The 25,941-nt window shown below is 40.8% G+C and overlaps 1 protein-coding gene across 1 annotated transcript; it reads right to left on the minus strand.

Moving 5' to 3' along the window:
* Positions 1-12,215: 12,215 nt before the first annotated feature.
* On the minus strand, positions 12,216-23,464 carry LOC123960340. The gene is made up of 11 exons (XM_046035024.1): positions 23,435-23,464; positions 21,051-21,107; positions 20,260-20,808; positions 20,070-20,126; positions 19,110-19,172; positions 17,479-17,568; positions 16,880-16,951; positions 16,113-16,172; positions 15,440-15,496; positions 12,515-13,063; positions 12,216-12,375 (listed from the first exon to the last, which is right to left on the minus strand). Coding segments are annotated over exons 2-11 (1,539 nt in total). The 5' UTR covers positions 21,052-21,107; positions 23,435-23,464; the 3' UTR covers positions 12,216-12,334.
* Positions 23,465-25,941: the final 2,477 nt, after the last annotated feature.

Genomic DNA, 25,941 nt, shown 5'->3' on the forward strand with positions numbered 1-25,941 from the left:
CGAAAGATAAAAGAGATTTCACATGACTTTTAATCAAGAATGTACAGATTTTTACATGTACATTCCTCCCACGGGCAGTTCAAAACCAGAATATCTCATAGATCTCCAATATGCTAGCTGGAGCTCACGTTTCTCACTGAACAACAGAAAGTAGGAAAGTGGTAGCTCTGTAAGAGGAAATGAAAGAGAAGAGGAGGCATTACAGCTGTTCATTTGTTATGATGTGTTGAGTGTTTATTATAAAATTGGTTAAGACTACACTTCATCACTTCAAGCTACACTTTTTATTACATATTTTCTAAAAATTAGGCACTTTAGTTTACTTAAATTTAGAATTTATTATTTGAATAGTTATTATTTATTATCCCTCCAGTTTGATGTGAAAACTGACTGAAATATTATTTGATTTGACAGTCCGTTGTTGACTAAAAACATGTGTTGATACAACTATAGGTTATAGTACAGAATGATAACGCAAGTTCGTCGTTTTGATGTTCCGGACCTTTGCTTCAGGAAATTTTTCTCTAACTAGACCTCTTCTAGTTAATCTAATTGAATACCCCTGCCCTAAGGGATAAAAGTTAAAATTCCTCTTATTATTATTATTAATACTTACATATTATAGAAATATAATTGTTAATGTAATTAAATATTAAAAATCAACTTACAACAAGTCATTACTAGTGTTGTGAAATTAATTTATGCATAATAATTGTAATAATCGTGAAACCGTGATTATTTCTCTGACAATAATCGTACCAACTAAATCTGTAATCGTTGCTAGTTGTGATGTGTGTAATATGTGGACAGTGACAGCAGAATGTGTCTAATCCAGACCGAAAGTCTTACCAGGCTTAGATGATGAGCTCCCCATAATGTCACTCTGCTGGAAACAGAACGGCTGGATACCAACTGTTGTGTTTAAGAACCTAAAAAGAGAATAATGAAAAATGTTAAATTATCTTGTTTGTTAACTTGTCTTACCTCATCTGTTACTGCCTCATGTTACATTAGTAGCCCTCCCAACACACACACATTTCCCCCTGTGGTGTGTGGAAAGAAAGCAGACTTGACAATGACTAGGGATGGACATTTGAAGTTTAAGTGCTGTGCCAGCATTGAAGAGAGCAATGTTAACATAATAAAGTATGTGTAACCTGTGTTCAGGACCACTCTGCTGATGAAGTTTGGCAGCAAACAAGTCCTTTTAAGACTTTTTAAGGAGCCGCGGGAACCCTGCATAAACGTGCTGGAGCCACACCGGTGGAAAAGCATACAGCAGCTGGGGAGGCCAAACGGCGCCCTCGCCCAGACGAGTGGCGCCTCCACCCCAATCTGGCGACCAGATCTGGCTCGGGTTGGAGTGGACGCCCCCTGCTGGGAGTGGATGCCCCCTGCTGGGAGTGGACGCCGTTTGGCCTCCCCAGCTGCTGTATGCTTTTCCACCGGTGTGGCCGATCCCGCGCCTTCTGGATCGCCTGCAGTTTTCAACCTTGGCGGTGACTCTGGTGGCCCACGAGCGCACTAGCGCGTCCTGGTTTCCCTGTCTCCAGCGGTTGCTGGTGGGGCAACTGTGGAAACTCCCCTGGAGGGGGGCCAGCCTCTTGGCCGCTGAGAGGCGACGTCTGGAGGGCTTAGGTCTCTCCCGGGAGATGGTGCGCACCACCTAGGGTTCAAGGGCCGCCTACACTCAGTCCTCTTACTCCTCTAAGTGCTCGACTTTCCAACGCTGGTGTCTGGACCAGGGGACGGACCCGGTCGCCTGTCCGCTGCCGGCGGTGCTTTTGTTCCTCCAATTGCTCATGGACAGGGGACTGGCGTTCAGTACGGTTAAAACCTACACTGCCGCCATTTCGTCCTGTCACAAGGACTTCGGGGACAGGACTGTGTTCTCACACCCCCTGGTGAAGCGTTTCCTTAGGGGGGTGCGGAGGCGCAGGCCAGTGACACGTTGTTTTTTTAGTTTGTTTTTCTCCACCTCAAGCCCCTGTCCCCTCTCTTGCAGGTGTTGTCCTTTCTTTGTGGTGTCTGTATGTGTGGTGTTTGTGCCCCCATCCCCACGTCTGCCCCGGTGACATATTTAAATAAATAATAAAACAGACAAAGGAGGATATTAATACTCTCTTGTTAAAGTAAAACATGGTATCCACTCTATACCAGGCTGCTGGGCAGGACAGGTTTAAAACAAAAAAAAATATGAAAACAACCCAGCTGTATTCTAACATTAACAAAGCTCTCCTTGTTAGCTAGGCTCCTTAAATGCTTGCAAATAACTTTTTTAAGGTGGGTCTCCGACATTGACAGCGTTGTTTTGGAAAGAGATTTGCAGTATTCATGAGAGATGGCCACATGGTGGTGCAGTGGTTAGCACTGTTGCCTCACAGCAAGAAGGTTGTGGGTTCAAACCCGGGTTTCCCAGACATTTGTGATCAACAGCTGTTGTCTGCCTCCTATAGCTGATTTGTGTACATTTTTATAACAATAACTTTAGTAAAACAGATGTAAAATACAACAAGTTAACATGTTTCTCTCAGAAGTAGGCGGCTAGTAGCAGCAATAGTAAACTGTTAGTTTGATGTTAAAATATTAATTATCTTACTATATTCATTATAATTTCATATTAGTATATAGTTTACCACTATTATAATATTAATTCCAGTTACAGCTATTTCTTTATGGGGTTGATTTTTATTCATTAACTTTGAAGAAGAGGAAAAATGCTCTACATGGCGGTTGGTCTAACTTTAATTTTGAGTAGGCTACTAACTCGTCAATAATCATAACCATTTATGCGGTACAATGAGTTCAACATTTGGAAAGTTTACTGTAGCACATCCCCGCTTCATCCAGGCTGTGATCGATCTCGACTAGCCACGTTAGCTGATCACAAACTGTCTGCCACTCACTGCACGAGACCAGGTTCCCTTGATTCCTGTCACAGTGTCCGACGTTGTCACATCAGCTGGGTGGAGTGTAATCGGGCCGAGTTGACGCTACATTAGTTTTTCCAATGCGTGAGAAAAATGTCAAGTGTGAAAATAATTTCATCTGATTACTTTTCGTTTCTTTTGGGTTACTTCAGTACCATATACGCAAATAAAGATAAGAGAGCATCAAACTGTACGTGGTCTGTACAGTGTATTTTTAGAGAAACATAATTATAAATATAATTTAAAATTGTTTAAATGTTTTATATTAAAGTATATGCTTTGCACTAATACGTCATATGGCAGGATCTGCTCCATCAATTACAAAAAATGTTGTTTTGTAGGTCGGGCTGGACGATTACTTGAAAAGAATCGAAACCGCAATTCAGAGCCTCTAACCGACATAATTTCCCCATGTCAGTTAATTTTGTTATTTAATGTTTATACTTTTTCCCCTTGAAACATCCTACCGCATGTGAAGTAACGTGACTCCCCCTGTCCAGTCCTGTTTAGCCTTCAGACCGTAGTCTAATTATTCGCTTGCTTTCAGTGCCACTTTCTGCCGCTCTCAGAATTCGCTCATCCGCTCACTTGCTACTAAGTCTGCAGCTAAAGATGATTTTAGTACTCGAAGCTTCTACATATTATTTCATCAATGTGTCGTTTAAGAAGTAACATTTGCTTGGTGGCGGCAGCATCAGTGCTATACAAGTTATACTAAGGTGGAGAGCTGCTCTGCCTCAACTCTGTGATTTACTCCCTGATGAACAGATAGCGGACCGTTAAGTGCTCATTATCTAACTAGCCCAGTTAGTTAGCCTACTGGTCAAATTAGCTTACTCTGCCCATACTGGGAGCTCAAAGCACCAGAGTGTGTGGTTTTCAGGCCAGGGGCGAGGGGACCAGGCGGGGAGCAGTGCTGGTGTTATGCAGAGTTTTGCATGCCTGCCAAGAATTGCATGCACCTCCAAATACTGCTTTTAAACGCTATAATATCCTTCTCCATCAATTGTGATAAATGGGCGTTTTTAGGATCTTGAAACATTGGGGGCTTAGCCCAGCCCATAAAATCATCATATCTTCAGATAATACATACAGAGGAAGCTGTGTGTCATGCCTAAAACCCAACAGAATTATTTTACCCACCTCTCTCTCTCTCTGCAAAAATAAATAACAGCTGGTAGTGAGTGAAAGATTAGTTTCACCAGCGACATTCTGTTTATGGACTCGCCGTCGGACATCGCTATAAAACAAATAGTACCCAATGCGTTTTAAAGAAAAGAAACAGGCTAATGTCCAAAGCAATGCTCTGTTCAACAACAGGACACTTAATATATCTCAATCAATGCAGTGATCGTCTAACATAGATGTTACAGTGTGTAGGCTAGTCTTCATTTGCTCTGCAGACACTAAAGACGCTTTTAATGCGCCGTTAATGGAAAGTTAAAGTATTTCACTTGCCGGCATGTGAAAGAGACAGTCACCAGTGCTATAGTGTGCGCTCACTAGATTTCAGTTGTATTAGTAGAACATAAAGCCTTGAACAGAAAAGATATTTGCCTGATTTTCTAAATGATTTTCTAAATGTTTGCATCTGCCCAGCTCTGACTGTGACAAGCGCCCACCAGCGCTTTACTGCGTAACTGCGCACACAGCCTGGATGACAGCTCATTTCGGTTAATGAAGCAAAATGCAGATTACAGACTGGTTAAGTTATAAAAGGTATAAATGGAAAATGTAGCGAAATTAAGTGAGGCGTCAGGTGTTTACCTGAGGTGTAGGTGTGTGTGAGTGTGGGGAGAAGAGAATTCCGAGGCAGGTCCAAAGCATACTTAAAACAATAATAACAATGTTCGTGGTCATTAAAACCTGTGAAATGTGAACGTGTTAGATATTTTTTTTGCTTGGGGGGCGGGGTTTTACAATCACAATGCCGGCTCAACGTCGTGATGTCTGTCAGCCATCGCTGATGGACGATGGCATCGTCTATCGGCCCAACCCTAGCGAGCGGTACGACGCTGAAAGTCGTGTAGTCTGCACAAGCCTTTAGTAAACTGCCTCCTATATAAGCCAGCTCTGAAATCTCCTGAGCCAGGAAGGCAATGCCAAATAAAACTTTACATTAGGAAAGAGGGCAAAACATAGATTTTGAAATGAAATAGCGTATGTATAATGCCTCCTCTGCCTATCAGGTGAATAACCTCACCACAAATCCACACAAGTTCATTTCAGCGCCTCTGATAAAAGTACAGCTCACAGCTTCAGGTGGAGCAGAGAGGACAGACACAGAGCTACAGCTATAATCTTATTCTCCACTTTGCAGGAGAATAAATACTAACAATAATCTCTCGCTCGCTCCTGCGCACGTAACTAGTTAAGCGAGTAATTTTTTTATTTTATTTATTTTCCCCATCTCTGAAGATGGCGCCGCAGACGGCCGCCTCGGGATAACGCTCTGTAGCGCTTTTTGTGTTTTTGTTAATTCACGCTGTTTTCTGCCGTCCCTCACTGGTAACTTTTAAGAGAGCTCTTAAACATTGGACTTTCAACTGCTCATACTATTCCACTGCTCTTTATTGACCCTGGAACTTTCCCGGAGTTACTAGTTGGAGGAGCGGCTGCTCTGTTTGGGATCCTTCGGGAACATCGCAGGGGAAAACGTGCAAGCGCTGTTTAAGCTGAGACAGCGGGGATTTCGCACTGCGCTCCCTTCAATGCACCTGGCGAATTTTCGCTCTCTGGCCAAAAAATGGACAAACCGCTGCTCCTCAACAGAACCAACTCGGACTTCTGCAGATCTGCTGATCTGTTTCACTGAATCCTGGCCTGCTTTGACTGCACTGACTGGAGTATTTTTGAGGCTGCAGCCACTGACCTGGACGAACAAACTGACACTGTGACATTTTACATCAGTTTTTGTGAGGACATGTGTGTGCCGACTAAAACCTTCCGCACATACAACAACCAAAAACCCTGGTTCACAACGAAACTCAGGCAGCTTCGTCAGACCAAGGAGGCCTTCAGAAGTGAGGACAGAGTCCTGTACAACCAGACCAGGAAAGACTAAAGAGGTCAAAGCTGCAAAGAGGTGCTATGCTGAAAAGCTAAATAACAGCTTTTCAGCCAACAACCCTGCGTTGTTGTTGAGAAGCCTACGGACACTCACAAACTACAAGAGACCATCCCCCAACACTGTTGGTACTCAACGACTGGCAGACGAGCTGAATGGTTTCTACTGTAGGTTTGAAAAGCCCAGAGTCACACCTCTCCACCACTCCAACACGATCTTCAAACAGTCACCTTCCCCCTCTGACCTCTCACCCGCACTCAAGATCTGTGAAGAGGACGTGAGCCACCTCTTCCAAAGGTAGACGATCAGGATCAGGGTCTGCATCACATCCTGCAACACCTCGACTCTCCAGGGACACATGCTAGGATCCTGTTTGTGGACTTCAGCTCGCCGTTCAACACCATCATCCTGGACATCCTCAGCACCAAACTCACCCAGCTCACTGTGCCAGCCTCCACCTGTCAGTGGATCACAGACTTCCTGACTGACAGAAGTCAGCAGGTGAGACTGGGGAACATCACATCCAGCACCCGGACTATCAGCACTGGCGCCCCCCAGGGGTGTGTGCTCTCCCCACTGTTCTTCTCCCTCTACACCAATGACTGCACCTCAGGAGACCCATCTGTCAAACTCCTGAAGTTTGCTGACGACACAACGGTCATCGACCTCATCCGGGACGGTGATGAGTTCGCCTACAGACGGGAGGTTGATCAGCTGGCTCTCTGGTGCAGTCAGAACAACCTGGAGCTTAACACCCTCAAAACTGTGGAGATGACCGTGGACTTCAGGAGGAGCCCCCCCACTCTGCCCCCCATCACCATACTCAACAGCCCTGTGTCTGCTGTGGAATCCTTCAGGTTTCTGGGATCCACTATATCCCAGGACCTGAAGTGGGAGCCCAACACTGACACCATCATCAAGAAGGCCCAGCAGAGGATGTACTTCCTGCACCAGATCAGGAAGCTCAACCTGCCTAAGGAGCTGCTGATCCACTTCTACACAGCCATCATCCAGTCTGTCCTCTGCACCTCCATCACTGTCTGGTTTGGATCTGCCACCAAAAAGGACAGGAGCAGACTACAACGGACAGTCAGGACTGCAGAAAAGATCATCAGTGCCAACCTGCCCTCCATTCAGGACTTTTTCAGAGTCAGGAAACTGGCAGGAAACATCACTGCAGATCCATCTCACCCCGGACACAACCTGTTCCAGGAACAGTTTCTTCCCACAAGCCATCACTCTGATGAACAGCTGATTTCTGACTCACAGTGTCAGGAACAATTCCTGTGCAATAACCCAGTAACTCTGTCTCTAATCAGCACCTGTTTACTGGTTTCCACTTATTATTTATTTCTTCACCATTCTCTATTTCAGTGCTGTTCATACTATGTCATATTGTATATACTGTATACCAATACACCTACCTCAGGTCATAGGTCTTATATTAGGTCTTATATCTTTCCCAGCATCCTTATGCACTATGCTCCATCACACTGTGTACATGTGTACATGTATGCATGTATGTGTACCTGTATATCATATCTACCTTCAACATGTACATAATGAGAATAATAGTTTACTCCTGCATCCTTTGCACTCTGATCACTGCACTATTTGTCAATATGTCTATATTGTTTTGTTCATAGCGTGTATATTAGTGTTGTCTATACTAGTTTGTGTCTGACTTTATTTTATTATTGTGTTATGGTATTTTTGTATAAGTAAGCACATCATGAGCATTGTACAATCCTGAGTCAAATTCCTCGTATGTGTACACATACCTGGCAATAAAACTGATTCTGATTCTATAGTTCAATTTTCGGCCTTTTGTTTGTTTTTCAAAAATCCTTCTGAGATTCGGGGGTTTTCAGAAAAACATCCGGGACTAGAGCCGTTAATATTTTATTACACTTTGTAGAAGTAGCATTCATTGAGATTCAGCTGAAAGAGGTGGTGATTACCGCGTTTGATCTATGAGCACAGCAAAGTGTCCGAAAAGGACCTTAAGACATGGCAAGCGTCAATTAAACTGATTCTCTCACACATTGCTGCGCATTTAGGCCTGACGTTAGCCTACACAAAACATGTCCGAACACTACTGACTCCTCTCTTTATCTGAAATGGCTCTTCAGCCTAAATGTTGACAAAACTTTCATTTACAGTAAAACCACGCCCGGTAGATATTTCAGAGAGTATTTCCTCCTCTATTTATCTGAAATGGCGTCTTCAGCGCGCTTCCGCCTAAATGTTGACAGAAACTTTGTCTCAGTAAATCTCCTCATTTCAGAGACTTTGTAGATGAAACACGGACTAAAAACAGATCAGACCAAAACACACAAACCATCAGTTAGTGAAGTTAGTGTGATAATAACAAGCTGTGAGTCTGATGAGAACAGCCGACTGACGGTAGGAAGATCGATGATTTTACAGTTAATAATGTGAATCTGAAACCTGCTACAGTTTTATCATCAGCTCTACTGACCCACCAACTACACAGAGAAAATACTTTGACTTTAATAGTTTTCTGGATCCAGTTTTGCTCGAGTTCACCTACCTGTTGAATTTCTTGCTGCGACACTGCCTTACCGTGAAAGTGAAAGTAAAAACCGATCACGTGGGAAGTTTTAAAAAAAAAAGACAAAGAAACCCAAACTTCCTGCAGCCAAAGCGGAACAAGAGGAACATAAAGCTTCATATCGCCTATCGGGTTTGTGGAGGACATGTGGAGTTCAGGGACAACCTGCTGTGAATGACTTATTTTCAAACAGCTGTCGAACATATTAGGCTACATTTTAAAACACATTCTGAAGTGTGTTCATACTTAAACACAAGCACATGAACCAAAAACAAACAAACACATTTAATGTGAAACCTCAGTGTCTTTCATCACTTTATTGATATTTCCTATCATGTGTTTTTATGTAGTAGTTTCCAGGGAAAACATTGACCTACTGGAGGATAATAAAGATTGTTGCTCTTGCTCAACTTGCCAGAGCCTCTCTGCCCCGTGTACAATCAGTTGGACGTGTGGTAGAAGAGAGGAAACTATCTGATGAAAACGCAGAAATGCTAACACACTAGATAAAGTGGGATATTCTGCAATTCAGTTTCATTTTATTTATAACAGCCTAATCTGTCTAGTAACCTGGAGCACTTTTCATTTTGAGATTTTGAGTCACATTACTTTTCTATTATCATTGCTATTATTACTCTTATTGATGTTTAGAGTATTACCACTACCACTACTAGTGTTTTAAATTTCTATGTGGAACTTGCGCTGGGCTGCTGTTTATTGCCACTGCAGTTAAACATATTTTAAAAAATGCAGACATTCATTTAAAAACACTGAATATAAAATTAAATTTTTTTTTGAATGAATGTTTTTGTGTCCTCAGGTTGGGCCATGTTGATACATATTGGGCATCCAGATTTGTCCTGTCTCCTTCTCCTCTGAGTATTTTGGAGCTGAGAGCTCATTCAGCTCATGTGGTTAAACACTTCACTAAATGTTTACATTAAAGGAGGATGTAAACGTTGATCACATATTCTGTCGTCTTTTGGTCGCAAGATTTTTTGTGTCTTAATTTTTTCGATTGCCAGTTTGTGGTCACTGAGTGTGTACTTGGTTAGGATCTGTCTCTGCTTTCTGAGATATTCCCAATTCATGACATCTTTTTAGATTATGTACTCTGGCTTTTAGTTTCTTATTTCGACTGTTCCACATAAGTCTTTTCACATTGTATTATAATTTGGTTTTCTCTCTTTGGTGTTTGGAAAGCAGAGGCTGGTCAGAGTGTATCTGAGAGAGGACAGTTAGTCTCAGCACCAGCTGACACAGAGGACTCTTCTGGGCTCAGCTTTTGGGTTGGGAGGGCTTGGAATGGAGGGTGTCTATGGGGCTGGATTTAGGGTAATTTATTTATTTAATTTATAGTTGTTTTCTGTTTATGTGAAAAAATGTATCTGCAGAATTCTGCATGTAAAGATTCTTGGTTATTCCAGAGGGTATAGCTGTGATGACTGAGTGGAGCCCATGCTTCACTAGATCAGGGATAACTGGAGGTTTAATCCATTTTCCAGATAAAAAACAAAAAAATGGGCCAATTTACAGTTCACGTCAGGCTAAATGTGGACATAAACATTTGTCTCAGTCGGAGAGACTTTAGAGATGAATCAACACTTTAGGACCAAAATACACAAAATCATCCAAGTACTAGCAGATCTGCAGTTAGAGCTCCACCTGCTGGACAATACCCTGTCAACACAGCGGAGGTGCAGTCGATCACAGTGGATCATTGCAGATTACACTGAATCAGCAAAGGTTGTTATGATCAGTCTGCATCCACCTTAATTGAGGGTTTAATGTGTATCTAATTTAATACTACTGTTAGCACTGCTACTGTGTAAAACAGCAGACCTGACCAGACAGTACCAAAAGTTTGAAATCACCTTCCACAAAAGCTTAATTAAAGCTAATGAAGATGTAAAATTAATCTTGATAGAGACAGACTGGTTGGGACTCTGGTCAAAGAGAAGCACAGAGAGTTAAATTCAGATTCTTTAATGATCATTCAGTGGGCATGGAGAAAAGTCTGTGTGTGGTTCTAAAAGTAAAGGGAGCATACCATACTGCTGTATGTACAATCAACAACATTAAAATTTCAGTATGTATGCTGTGTATATTTTTTTTATTGTTTGTCATCATTATTATTATTATTTATTTCTAATAATTTGGTATAATATAAATTGACAATCCAGAGGGGAGGTTTCACTATACGTTACTTACCTCTCCTGCATAATTCATACTGTGTTCTTTTTAATATCTATTTTATGCGTCTTTGTGCTACTGAATAAAATAAAATACATATATAAAATAAAACAAATCTCAACATTTCAATAAGCAGCATATTTTCACCGTATGTTAAGTAGCAAAAGTACAGGTCTGTGGTTAAACATGCCCTAATGTTAACACCACGTGTATTGTTTGTTTAGCAAGACTATACACATATCAGTAATATATGTTTAAAGGGTTGTATGTTTTAACATAAATTATGTTGCTTAAGCCAGTAAAAAGAACTATCTCTCCTTTATTAGCCTTCATTTCCATTAGAATCACTGCAACTAGACTGATTGTTGCCTACAACACAGCACCCAAACTAACAATTCTCTGCAGGACAGCAATCTACAAAATATTCAGATTTCTGTTCCAGTTATCGGAGAACAAATATTACTCACTTTATTCTTGAGAAAGTACTTTTTGTACACATAGGGCTTCGTGGTCAAGTTAGTAAGAATAAATACAACATCCGGTTATGAAACTAGTGGTTAATGATGTAAAACGGCACAGTTTGGTTATGTTTAGGAAAAGATCATGGTTTGGTTTAAAGTAATTATGTTACTTACGTAACTTAAATAACGCTAAGCTTATTTAAGTAACGCTGTTTACATAAGTTTTGTAACATCACCAAAAGGAATCGCTGTTGAGTTTTTGTTTTGATCCACCTTTAATAACATCTATTAATTAAATGATTGTATAGTTTGTGTTAATATGATTTGGAAACATCAAATTATATGCATTAATGTCAATGAAGCCACTTGAAATAAAACTAAATGGCTCTGGAGCAACTGCAGCAGTGGACTAGCTACATCAGCTATGGCAGAGCCTGTCGAGGAGAAACCTAAGAAGCGCCCAAGAAACATTTATGATGCTCCAGAGAAAAAAAAGAAACTCAGAAGACAAAACATTTCAGTTAAAAAAAAGAAAGCGATGCGAGGACAGACACGGAGAGCCATTGGTGTAGCTTTGCATGATGGAGAGCGCTGAGAGAAGAGAAGGACTGAGAGCATATGACAAGTTGGTATTTGTAAAATATTCGGAGAAGGCTCTGTAGCTTTTACATTTACTCTACCTAAATAAATAAATATAAATACAAATAAATATATTTCTGTTTACAAACAGCAGGTTTAAGTACATTTTGCTAATAATACTTTTTGTAACTTTTTACTTAAGTGAATTCTTGAATGCAGGACTTTTACTTGTCACAGAGTCCCTCAGTTTTGCTTCATTTACTTCAAAGATCACCACTTGTGATGTCATCAGCTACAATAAGTCAACTGAGCTAAACTCACAACAGAAAGAGGTTTTACCTTCTTAAACTAGAAAATAGACAGATTAATTTAAAATGTATTCTTCTTGTTGACACCCCTGATAAATGTTGATAAATGAGGACATGCGATATGACATTTTATCAAATGTTTCAATCACATGCAAACAGTGGGCTGAAACAATCACTCCAGCAAATGTGAAAGTGTTCAACTCTGTTTCTGTTCCAGTCATCTAGGATCTTCTGATGAGCATCCTGTGTGATATATCTTCCTCTGTAGGGACACAGAAAATTAAGATATTAATTTATTCTTTTATTCACATGTAATCTGTGTTGCTGAACCTCAGAGATATCTGGAATATTTTTAACTGCAGGAAATTTAATGAGCAGATTTCATATCAAGTAGGACTCACCTCTTAAGTTCAGATGCTCTCCATTGTTCTCTTTCACAACCTGACCCAGGCGAGTTAACAGCTCTGGAAGTTCAAGGTTTTTCCTCCACAGAAACCTGTAGTGACATTTTCTGATCATCTCCTTTAAGGGCGGATGGTTCATGTATTTTTCCATGAAACCTGGACTCTCCTCTCTGGGTGTTGATATCAGAACCAGTGAATGATCAAATGATCGATCACTGAAGAGTTTCAGGACTCTGCAGAGCCTCAGTTTGTGTTCCTCAGTGAAATCTTCAGGCTGTAGAACCAGCAGGAACACATGAGGTCCAGGATCACAGAGTCTCACACAGTTTTCTAGAGGTCTTCTCAGACTCTGTTGTAAGATGCTGGGAAGCAGCAGATCTGGGGTGTTGATCAGAACTATTTCTTTCCCCTTCAATTGTCCACTGACTCTCAGACAGTCGTCTGGTTCTTCATCAGTGTTGAACTTAGTCTCTCCCAGTATGAAGTTCCCCACTGAACTCCTCTCAACACAGCTGTTCCCCAGCAGAACAACCCTCAGCTCAGACACTGAAAAGAAAACCCAATTAAGGAGGAGCCAACAGGAAAAAAATTAAATAATAAAAAACATTGTAAAAGTGAAGGGGCCTTTCTCATTTACTTATTTTGTGCCTCCTCACCTCCTCAGTACTCCTGCCTGCGCCCTGGAAATCGATCTCAGCGCGCCATCAATTAAGACATCTTAATTCCAAAAATGCATCTGGAGGAGCGAGGAGGCCTGCAGGAGGAGCTATAAGCGAGGATACACCAGTATATCCTTTGCAGAAGTCTTATTGGCAGCTGTGACTTTTAAAAGAGGCGTGCAGAGCTTGAAAATGCAACCCATGGCAGGAGCAGGACTCTACAGTGTTCTTTTGTAGTCAGAAGTTTTATTAGTTATTTGAGATTTCAGACGATCAAGTGTGTGGTTACACTTTCCATTTGCGTAGCGCCTTGTAAGTCACCGTTTTTACCTCATTCCTTAATGATATTTCACCTTAAATGGGATGTTTGAATGGGCAGGCCGGGTCAAAAACAAATTAACAATGTGAATAGGCCAAGAGGATCAGTCAGGATCTAATGTCAATTAATGTTTTACACATCCAAAAGGTCTCACACACAGTCCAGGTTTACATACTGAAACAGTTTGTAGTAAAGAAGCCGTCCTATGCTAACATATGCTATAATGGTTATCGCACCATCTGCTATTGTGAAAATATGATCTGTAGCATTTATGTGTTTGTGCCGACAGCTGGTCTGCTCCTCTGACAGAGATCATAGCGGCAGGCTGTAACAAAACAATGACAGATGATGTCTCATGTCTCCTTCTCGACTCTTCCTCTCGCATCTCAGGTGGGAGGGACTAAGACGTGATGTGGGGAGTCGAGGAGTGAGGAGGTACAAACATGAGAAAAGTCTCAAGTCAGAAAACAAGGTGGCTTCTTACTAAAGTCAGTCCAGTGAAACATAATAAATCAAATCTACTTAGAAATAAAGATGTATCTCTGATATAAGCCTGCTTCAAAAGAAGACCTGGTACTCTCTGGCCTCTTCAGGACGGCGGGCCAATATCTGAGAATTTATTTTGTAATTTTATTCCTGCACAAACTGCTGTAATTCTGGATGTTAAAGGTCAAGTGTGTAAGTTTTATTGACATCTAGTGGTGAGGGTTGCAAATTGCAATGAATTGCAACACCGCTCTCTCACTGCTTTTGTTTCATCTTGGGAGGGTTGTTTCATCTGGACCAACATACCAAAGGATAAAGGAAGAACATCTCAAAAACTGTCACATCTAGTGCATCAAGCCCCTTTTCCACTGCACGGTATCAGCTCGACTCTACACGCCTTTTTTTGGTTTTCCATTGTGGAAAAGTTGTACCTGTACCCGCTACCTTACATACTTATTGAGGTTCCAAGCGAGCTGAGGCGATACTAAAATGTGAGGTGAAAACACAGCAGACTGCTGATTGGTCCTCGTCATCACGCCTGACAGAGGCCAGCAGTTGAGCTGGTTCTGGTAATGGAAAAAACGGCATTTGACCACTGACAGATACCAGGACAATTTAAGCCTCACTGTTTCTGCACCACAGTGCATTATAAACCACAGAGGCATTGTTTTTGAAATACAACGGAAACACAAAGTAGTACTAATAGCCATAATTTCCGCTTGTGGTAAAGCAGTGCAGCGTTTATCATGTTAATTATCAAATTACTCATTAGTATGCACAGCAGTGAAGCTATAGCCCACAAACAAATACTTTTTTTTAATGCAAATTCTTCACACGGTCTTGTTATCGTAACACTGTTAGCAGTAAAAATAAATCAGTGTTTTCCACCAGGGCAGTAAAATGAGAAGTTTAGCTGCTGATCTGAGCTTCCAGCTGTTAAGTTTTATTGCAAATAATATTCATCAGAAGCCGAAAAGCCACATCGATGTTTTATTCTTGATTTCTGCACTCATCTGTCCCGATTTCATCTGGTTTCATCATGTTTCACTTCTTTGATAACAAAGATTCATACTCTGTCTGCTCTTGTGCTAAATAATATGTAAGCTCCTCGATTTGTCCAAATGTCAATTCTCTTCTTACTTCTAACAAACTTGACGACTACTCAGAGACCATATATTATTGATATTATTACTTTGAAGAAGAAGAAGAAGAAGACAACAAATGTGATGAAACGCGCTCTGTAGAGCAGTTAGTCTGTAGAAACATGGCGACCTTCATGGTGTATGTAAATAGAAATGTCTCATTCTAAGGTAATTAAAACAGTTCATTATGTAAGGTCTTACACACCACTGAAAACATAGTTATAGATTTTATATTGCATTTCTGTCAATAGATCCTCGTAAATATTACGCACTGAATCTTTAAGGACGAAAATATCACAGACTCAGTTCAACTCACTGTTAGGTGGCAGGAATTCAAAGCTGCTGCTGTGCGTCAGAGATGACACATCTGGCTCTGCAGGGATACAGAAAATGTAGATAATTCTTCATTCTTCATTTACATCTGTAATAAGTAATTATAATCTGTTATAAATCTGCTCATTACTACACAGGCAGCATTAAAATTTTCACTGCCTTTACGGACTGATTCAATTATTATCCTCTCTGCCCGAACCCAGTCGACTATACTTGCATCTGTATCTACACCTGGAGGCCACGCCTCTGTACCTGTGATGTCTGTACTAAAAAAAAAGACTTGATGAAGAAACAAAACAAGGAGAAGAAGAGAAACTTCCTGCCTTCAGGGCAAAGATGTGATTTTTACACCTTCAGAGTTACCAAACACTGACCAGGAGGAGGAAAGTCGGCCTCCCATTCCTCAGAATCTATAACACACCTAATAATTAAATATCCTCTTTCCCACCTCCACAGCGCGCACTCTGGTAGGTTTTGATGGTTTGGTTCAGACACCACCTCTCTCTGTTTATCCTCCCTAAATACAATTTAAAGCCTCACTGTCTCGTTCCTTCTCCTGTCTTTGGCTTTCCTGTTGGTTTTATCTCAGTTTCTTCTTCTTTATTCTTTCTCTCTTTTCTCTTCTATCTTCCTAATTTTGACCTCCCTTTCCTCACCTTGATGACGAAACATGTGAGGTTGCCTCATCATCTCAAACATCATGTGAGACATCATCTCTGGAAGATGAAACAGTGAATTAGAAAACACAGTAAGTGCAAACTGAATGCATGTCGAATACAATAAAATTGCATTAATAACCAGTGAGGACGTCACCAGACACACAAGCAGATTTAACATTTTCACTTTCATTTCAAAGGTCTGACTTGCTGATTTCGATTTTTTTTTCTAAGAACTATAATTGACAGCATACACAAACATTTTTGTAACTTTTCTTTATTGGAAAATTCTCTTTATTAGGATCCCCATTATTATTGACTTTTCTGTCTACAGTCAATTCAACTGTATGTTCATTAAAAAACACTGACTATTAAATAACATTAATTTTCTCCAAACTGCTCTCACTCAGACACATCTGAAAATAAAAAGTGCCCCAGTTTAGATTACTGTACGAATAAAATGTAACTCAAAATTAACTGCAGTGTAACACGGCTCAGTGTTTCCCACAGAATGACGGTGGCTTTATTTGTTGGAAGTTTTTACAAGATGCAGTCTGTTTGTAGGTTGACTCTCTGTGCTCACAGGATGCATGGTTTGGTTCAGACACCATCTCTTTCTGTTTATCCTTCCTAAATACACTCAAAACCCTCACTACCTCGTTCCCTCTCCTGATACTGACTTAATTGTTGTTTTTATTTCAGTTTCTTCTTCTCTGTTCTTTCTCTTTCTTCTCTTTTTCTTACTAATTTTCCCTCCCTTTCCTCACCTTCAAGATGTGCGATGTGATGTTGCAGATCACTTTTGTCCAAAACCCATATTGCCCGAGACATTCTAGCCACTGAGAAGAAAACACTGTATTAGAAAGCTCATAAGTGTGGACTGAATCCATGTTTTAAACAGTAAGGAAGTCACCAGACACACAACCAGCATTAATATTTTCTTAACAGACTGATTCTTGCATCTGTGTCAACATCTGGAGGCCACGCCTCCGTATAAAAAAAATACTTCTTTAAGAAACAAAACAACAACAACAAGAACAACTTGCTGCCTTCAAAATGTTGATTCTTACAACTGGACAAGTCAGCAGTCACTTATAGTCATTCCGACAGGTAATTTTCAGTTACCAAACACTGACCAGGAGGAGTAAAGTCGGCCTCCCGTATCTCAGAATCTGAGTGTGAGTAGTACAAAACTAAATGGAAATCTAAATAACTTTACTTGGTCTGTATTTCCCCAAATGTTCAAGACCTCGTTCCCTCTGCTGTCTTTGACTTTGTTGTTGTTTATATCTCTCTGTTTTTTCTTCTTCTCTGATGTTCTGTTCTTTCTTTCTCTTATTTTTGGTTGTTCCCTCCCTTTCCTCACCTCGGCTAAGTAACATATGATGTTGCCACTCATCTTCGTACCCACTGATCATCATCTCAAACATCACGTCAGACATCTCAGACATCATCTCTGAAAGAAAAAAAAGGTGAATTAGAAAACACAGTAACTGAATCCATGTTGAATACAATGAAATTGCACTAATGACCAGTGATCAGCAGTTGTTTTTATCTCTCTGTTCTTCTTCTCTGATGTTCTGTTCTTTCTTACTTCGACCCCAATTCCAATGAAGATGGGACGTTGTATAAAATGTAAATAAAGCCATAATACAATGATCTGCTAATCCTTTTCAACCTGTGCCAACCTGTGTTCAATTGAATACACCACAAAGACAAGATATTTAAAGTTCAAACTGATAAACTTTATTGTTTTTTGCAAATACTCACTCACTTTGAATTTGATGCCTGCAACACGTTCCAAAAAAGCTGGGAGAGGGGCATGTTTCCCACTGTGTCACATCACCTTTCCTTTTAACAACACTCAATAACAGTTTGGGAACTGAGGACACTAATTGTTGAAGCTTTGTAGGTGGAATTCTTTCCCATTCTTGCTTTATCCAACTTCAGCTGCTCAACAGTCCGGGGTCTCCGTTGTTGTATTTTGCCTGTATGTACCTTTCAGCATTTATGGTGCTTTCACAGATGTGCAAGTTCCCCATGCCATGGGCACTAACACACCCCCATACCATCACAGATGCTGCCTTTTGAACTTTGCGCTGATGACAATCCGGATGGTTCTTTTCCTCTTTGGCCCGGAGGACACGACGTCCATAATTTCCAAAAACAATTTGAAATGTGGACTCGTCAGATTACAGCACACTTTTCCACTTTGCGTCAGTCCATCTCAGATGAGCTTGGGCCCAGAGAAGCCGGCGGCGTTTCTGGCTTTCGCTTTGCATGGTAGAGTTTTAACTTGCAATTGTTGATCTAGCGACGAACTGTGTTAACTTATAATGGTTTCCTGAAGTGTTCCTGAGCCCATGTGGTAATATCCTTTACACATTGATGTCGGTTTTTAATGCAGTGCAGCCTGAGGGGTCGAAGGAATTCAATGTTGGTTTTCAGCCTTGCCACTTTGATTTCTCCAGATTCTCTGAATCTTCTGATGATATTATGGACCGTAGATGATGAAATAAATTCCTTGCGATTGTACGTTGTTGAAACGTTGTTCTTAAACTGTTGGGCTGTTTGCTCACGCAGTTGTTCACAAAGCGGTGAACCTCGCCCCATCCTTTCTTGTGAATGACTGAGCCTTTCGGGGACGCTCCTTTTATACCCAATCATGACACTCACCTGTTTCCAGTTAACCTGTTCACCTGTGGATGTTCCAAACCAGTGTTTTTTGAGCATTCCTCAACTTTCCCAGTCTTTTGTTGCCCCTGTCCCAGCTTTTTTGGAACGTGTTGCAGGCATCAAATTCAGAGTGAGTGAACATTTGCAATAAAAAATAAAGTTTATCAGTTTAACATTACATATCTTTTCTTTGTAGTGTATTAAATTGAACACAGGTTGGAAAAGATTTGCAAATCATTGTATTCTGGTTTTATTTACGTTTTACACAACGTCCCAACTTCATTGGAATTGAGGTTGTAAATTTTCCGTTCCTTTTCTCACCTTTAAGATGTGAGATTTCATGTTGCAGATCAGCTTCGTCCACACAGGACATCATCTGAGAGACTGAGAAGAAAAAAGTGAATTAGAAAACACAATAAGTGCAGACTGAATCCATGAGAATCTGTCATCCATTATCAACTTGAAACCAGTGTTAAGTTTGGGAGATATTTTAGATTTAATTTTAGATGAAAATGCTTCTTGGATTTTTCTCTTTAATAGTTTTAGTTTAGTTTTAATCAACAAACACTTATTTTACTCAACATTTAGTCAAAATGTTTTCTCTCTCTAAACCAATATAATTAGGCTAATACAGATATTTAAACATGCCAGAAAGTTTGATCAGGCATTTGTTTAGGTTGTGCTTTCCATTATTACCTTTAAACACTATCACACTAGTGCTGACACAATTAGTCAAATAATATGCCTACTTGTCCTTAGAGGTAAAAAAAGACAAACATACACAAATATCTTAGAAATAGATTGCTGTGTAATCTTAGAAATACTGTAACCGTTTGACTGGATAGTAATTGAAATCCATGTTCAAGGCTCTCCATTGAGCTTTGGTAAGGACAAGTAAGTGAAAACAGCTCAAGCATATTTTACAAGCAGCTTGTTCAAATATATAAATAAATCAACTTAAACAGGCTATAAACATTATAGCAGCAACACGTGATGCATATTTAGACACATTAGGAAACAGGTCTGAAAAGCCAACACATTTTTTCTGTTGGGATGAATAAACCAAAAAGTTTACTCACAAGCTTTGAAGCTAACGAGCTGATGTTAGCTAAAACATTAATCCAGCCAACGTGAGCCAGGTTCTTTTATTCATTTGCTTCTGCAAACTTCCAGCCAGACTACGCCAACGTGGCTTGGAAATTTCAAAAAGTTCACTTCTTATGCACTGTGTGCATAAATTAAAAAAAAATAAAAGATCCTGACTAAACCTGTTTTACTCACTTTCATATAGCATGAATCCAAAGCTGCTGCTGAACATCATGTGTGACATGTCTGGCTCTGTAGAAAATGTAGACATTCATTTATTCTTTTATTCACATGTAATCTGTGATAAACAACCTCAGAGATCTCTGGAGTTTTTTTTTAAGTTGTATGAACTTTGACGAGCTGATTTATTGCTAGTAGGACTCACCTCTTAAACTCAGATGCTCTCCATTGTTCTCTTTCGCAACCTGACCCAGGCGAGTTAACAGCTCTGGAAGTTCAAGGTTTTTCCTCCACAGAAACCTGTAGTAACATTTTCTGATCATCTCCTTTAAGGTCGGATGGTTCATGTATTTTTCCATGAAACCTGGACTCTTGTCTCTTGGTGTTGATATCAGCACCAGTGAGTGATCAAATGATCGATCACTGAGATATTTGAGGATTGTGCACAGCCTCAGTCTGCCTTTCTCATCGAAGGCTTCAGGCTGTAGAACCAGCAGGAACACATGAGGTCCAGGATCAGAAAGTCTTACACACCTTTCTACAGGTCTTCTCAGTCTGTGTTGTGAGATCCTGGGATGCAGCAGATCAGGTGTGTTGATCAGAACTATTTCTTTCTCCTTCAAACGTCCTCTGACTCTCAGACAGTTGTCTGGTTCTCCTTTAGTGTTGAACTTAGTCTCTCCCAGTATGAAGTTCCCCACTGAACTCCTCTGAGACCAGTTGTTCCCCAGCAGAACAACCCTCAGCTCAGACACTGAATAGAAAACACAGTAAGTGTAGACTGACTCCATGCGGAATAAAATAAAACAACCAGTCAGAAAGTCACAGCTTCTTTAAAGTGGACTTTATCTGTCATCCATCATCAACTTTAAACTTGCAGATTTACAAGTGAGCTTGCAAATATTTGAATGAAATAAAATAGTTAGTTTGTGTTTACCACCTACAACCACTGTAAATACAAAAACAGAAAAATATTTCTGACTCAATTCAACTCACTGTTAGGTGGCAGGAATTCAAAGCTGCTGCTGCGCGTCACAGGTGGCACATCTGGCTCTGTAGCGATACAGAATGTATGTAATGTTTATTGTTTTTGTTAGTAATGTAAGCAAGACAGAATAGCAATGGAGAGATAGAGAGGTGTGAGCAAAAGCAAAACATTATATTAAATTTTTTAACAACTTTACTAGGTCTTTATTGGTCTACAAATGTTGAACTTTTTGTTCCCTGTCCCGTCATTGACTTTCTGGCAGTCTTTATCTCTTTGTTTCTTCTTCTCTGATTTTCTGTTTTTTCTCACTCTCTCTTCTGTTGTTAAGTTTTTCCTCCTTTTCCTCACCTTCATGGAAGATTCTGTCACATTGACTCACAGAATTAGAGCTGAGCGATACAGCCTAAAAATCATTAGGTCTGACCCCGAATAGTCATACATGGTGTGTTTGTAGTGGCAGAAGAGGAACTTGCTGTAGAGACGGAGCCTTAACTTCACCGGTGTTTGGATCATTTCTCACCATTGATGAACCACACAAAGAATATTACATCATTTTTAAATAGTGCTTGAAATAGACCCGCGAGGAACCGTGATGTGCATGTAGCTGTCGGTCGAGCCTGTGTGAAATGTAGCCTCAGTTTCTTGTTCTTAGCTGGCAGGAGTGGCACCCGGTGTGGTCTTCTGCAGCTGTACCCCATCTGCTTTAAGGTTCAACATCTTGTGCATTCAGAGATGGTGTTCTGCATACCTTAGTTGTAACGAGTGGTTATTAGAGTTACTGTTGCCTTTCTGTCATCTCGAACCAGTCTTCCCATTCTCCTCTGTCCTCTGACATCAACAAGGCATTTACGTCCACACTACTGCCGCTCACTGGATAATTTCACTTTTTTAGACCATTCTCTGTAAACCCTAGAGGTGGTTGTGCGTGAAAATCGAGATCAGCAGTTACTCAGACCAGCCCGTCTGGCACCAACAAGCATGCCACGTTCAAAGTCACTTAAATCCCCTTTCTTCCCCATTTTGATGCTCAGTTTGAACTTCAGCAAGTTGTCTTGACCACGTCTGCATGCCTAAATGTATTAAGTTGCTACTATGTGATTGGCTGATTAGCTATTTGTGTTAACAAGTGATTGAACAGGTGTACCTAATAAAGTGGCCAGTGAGTGTGTATATTCTGTATATTTATAATTGTCACCTGCAACCTGAATTTTCTGATTTCCTTCACATAAATAAAACAATGAAACATTTTAATAAACTGGCACAGAAACTCACCATTTAATGATCAAAATGTTCATTTAATTCGGGACTGAAGATTTCTTAAAAATAGTGTTAAAATCCTGTCTCGTCTCGATCTCGTGAGCTAAGTGTCTCGTCACACCCCTACCTATGTTTAGGAAGGTAGAAAAGTGGCCTTTATTTCTCTTTTGTGCTTTGTTTGGTTATGTAATCTAGTGAGTATGATTATCGGATGTTTTGTTTATTGCTTTGGCCATGCTCTCCCTGACGCCTAATTTACCCTGATTGATGAATAAATGAATTCTCTGTAGACTGTATCAGCTGTGGCAATAGTCACCTTTGGGAGTGGGGAAAGAAGGAAGTCCTTTTTTTGCTGCCCTCAGGTTTCCCTTCAGGCAGGCTTAATAATTCAGGTTTTTTCATTCACATTTAATCTGTGATAACAAACTTCAGAGAACTCTGGAGTATTTTTAAGATGTAAGAAATTTGATGAGCGAACATGGCTTGACAGCAAATTTGCCACAAGTTCACATACCCACTACCCAGTAACACTGACTTTAATGTTGGTAAATTTATATGCTTAGTTAACATTAGGGTTATTCGATATCTGAGACTGCGGGCCTCCCCTTACTTTATTTGGTTTGCTTAGTTTCAGTAATACATAGCTGTTTGACGTAACTTCAATACCAAATACATAACAAAGGCCTTAAAGCATTTATCAGTACCTGAAACCGTAAAATATCTCAAACTACTGTATCTCTGAACTCCCTCTTTAACCAGATCACACACATTCAGCTATTGTATGCGATCTCCCTTGGGGAGGCCCACCACCCACTTTGAAAACCCCTGCATTAGGAACTTCAAATAGCAGGGTTGGTTGTTCTCTCTCTCGTTACCACAGTGCATTGTAACATCCGTTCATTGAAATTAAGTGTGTCCATAGATCCCGACCAAAACCCCCCCGACCAAAACCATTTACCTTGAAACCATTGTTTTGTCGTCATGTAATTAATGCTGCTTGAAACATCGAAATTCACCAGTGAAGTTGCAAATGTTGCATTGAAAGTACATTTAAGTTTGTTTCCACTACCTACAAACACCTACATGTTAATACACAAAAGAATATTTCTGACTCAGGTCAGTTGAACTTACGCACAGACTGCTGGTGGCCATTGCTGCTGCAGCTTGCAATTTCTCTTAAATAGGCAGACTCCTGAAATCCACATCTGATGCTGAACATCATGGGTGACATATCTTGCTCCGTAGGAACACAGAAAATGTAGACATTAATTTATTATTTCATTCACATGTAATCTGTTATAAACAGCTTCAGAGATCTCTGGAGTTTCTGGATCTAGGAAATATGACGAGCAGATTTTATTGCTAGTAGGACTCACCTCTTAAGCTCAGAGACTTTCCATTGTTCTCTTTCACAACCTGACCCAGGCGAGTTAACAGCTCTGGAAGTTCAAGGTTTTTCCTCCACAGAAACCTGTAGTGACATTTTCTGATCATCTCCTTTAAGGGCGGATGGTTCATGTATTTTTCCATGAAACCTGAGCTCTCCTCTCTGGGTGTTGATATCAGAACCAGTGAATGATCAAATGATCTATGACTGAAGAGTTCCAGGACTCTGCAGAGCCTCAGTTTGTGTTCCTCAGTGAAGTCTTCAGGCTGTAGAACCAGCAGGAACACATGAGGTCCAGGATCACAGAGTCTCACACAGTTTTCTAGAGGTCTTCTCAGACTCTGTTGTAAGATGCTGGGAAGCAGCAGATCTGGGGTGTTGATCAGAACTATTTCTTTCCCCTTCAATCGTCCACTGACTCTCAGACAGTCGTCTGGTTCTTCCTGAGTGTTGAACTTAGTCTCTCCCAGTATGAAGTTCCCCACTGAACTCTTTTCAGACCAGCTGTTCCCCAGCAGAACAACCCTCAGCTCAGACACTGAAAATAAATCACTGAATTAGGAAACACAATAAGTATAGACTGAATCCATGCGGAATAAAATAAAATGGGGTTAACAACAAGTCAGGACGTCACAGCTATTAAGGTTTTACCAGTGGGTTTTGTTGTTGCACATCCACCAATGTGTCACTTAACCCCTAGTTACTCCAGAGGCGTGTGACCTCTAACTCTGAAACTATTTTGATCAAATCTACTTTTAAAATAAAGTCCTATCTCTAATATAAACCTGCTTCAAATAAAGACTTGTGAGTCGGCCAATATTACAATATTAATTTTGTTATTTTAGAGAAAATGTGAAAATATCGAGTCATAAATCGTATATATCATGGCATAGCCTAAATGTATTGAGATCTTTCTTTTATACCCGTATCGCCCAGTCCTGCCTACAAACGCTGTAATTCTAGATTTTAATATGGAAGAAAATATTTTTGACTCCGTTCTACTCACTGTTAGGTGGCAGGAATTCAAAACTGCTGCTGCGCGTCACAGGTTCCTCTTCTGGCTCTGCAGGGATACAGAAAATGTAGATGATTATTCATTCATTCATTCACATTGAATCTGTAAGAAACCTGCTCATTACAATGATTGTTGGTGTCCACAAGTTGCATTAACATTTTCACTGCCTGAAAACACTGATTCAATTATTATTTACTCTGCCCGAACCCAGTTGATTGTTGTCACTATCCTGTTCTGAGTATAATAATATAAACACAGACAACCTGTGTTTATATTATTTTGGCCATGCCTTCCTCTTTTGATTCTTGTTTCTCTTTTTACGGGTTTTGGTTCTTGATTCTGAAGTTTTGGTTGAGTTTAGTTCTCTGTGAGTTCATTTATTGATCAGTTCAGTAACCGTTTCAATCCTGTCTATTGTCTTGCATCCAGTCTTCTCGGTGTGTGTTTGTAGTTTGATTTGGTCCTGTCTATCTGTGTCTTGTGTAGTAGGTACTATGTTGTTCTGTCTTCTGCATGTTCTGTGTGGTTGTTCTGGTCTGATCTATCCTGTTGATATTTCGCTACCTGCCTTGGTTCTTTTCCTGTCTGAAAGGTCGAAAGGAACAAGTTGAGGTGGTTTGGGCATCTGGTAAGGATGCCTCCTGGACGCCTCCCTAGGGAGGTGTTCCAGGCACATCCAGCTGGGACGAGGCCTCGGGGAAGACCCAGGACTAGGTGGAGAGATTGTATCTCCACACTGGCCTGGGAACGATCCCCCGGTCAGAGCTGGTTAATGTGGCTCGGGGAAGAGAAGTTTGGGGTCTCATGAGATGTGTGTTTCATGTTTGGGAATGGAGCACGCCCGGGCAGCTCTTGAGGGGGCTGCCTGCGCCCGTTGCGAAGCCCTTTCCGTGCGGGTACTGAGGTACAGCATGGCTCTCTTTTCCGAGGATGGCCGGATGTGTTCTCCCTGTGGTGCGGGCCCTGCGGCCGCTGAGGCCGCCCGGCCGCTTCACTCATGGGGTTCACAGTGATGTCGGAGGATTTCGGGAAGGCTGAGGCTTTTTCCCAACCTTCATCCGCTGGCTCCGACGCTTCCTTAGTGTCGTAACCGACGCAGTTCGAGTTCCCTCGAAGGGGAACGTCTCGGGTTACGTATGTAACCCTGGTTCCCCGAGTAGGGGAACGAGACACTGCCTCGGCCCGCCGCACCTCTCTCCCCGCCTGAAGCGCCTGCTTCATAGTTTAAGCTAATGATGAG

Source organism: Micropterus dolomieu, linkage group LG21 (assembly GCF_021292245.1).
Source record: "Micropterus dolomieu isolate WLL.071019.BEF.003 ecotype Adirondacks linkage group LG21, ASM2129224v1, whole genome shotgun sequence".
Taxonomy (NCBI): domain Eukaryota; kingdom Metazoa; phylum Chordata; class Actinopteri; order Centrarchiformes; family Centrarchidae; genus Micropterus; species Micropterus dolomieu.

What these genes read in the sequence shown, in the direction of transcription:
- LOC123960340 (XM_046035024.1), bottom strand. An exon ending in TGAATTCCTGCCACCTAACA is followed by an intron (nt 13,064 to 15,439) that starts GTGAGTTGAACT and finishes TTTTCTTTTCAG; the next exon opens with TGTCTGAGCTGAGGGTTGTT. An exon ending in AGAGCATCTGAACTTAAGAG is followed by an intron (nt 12,376 to 12,514) that starts GTGAGTCCTACT and finishes GTGTCCCTACAG; the next exon opens with AGGAAGATATATCACACAGG.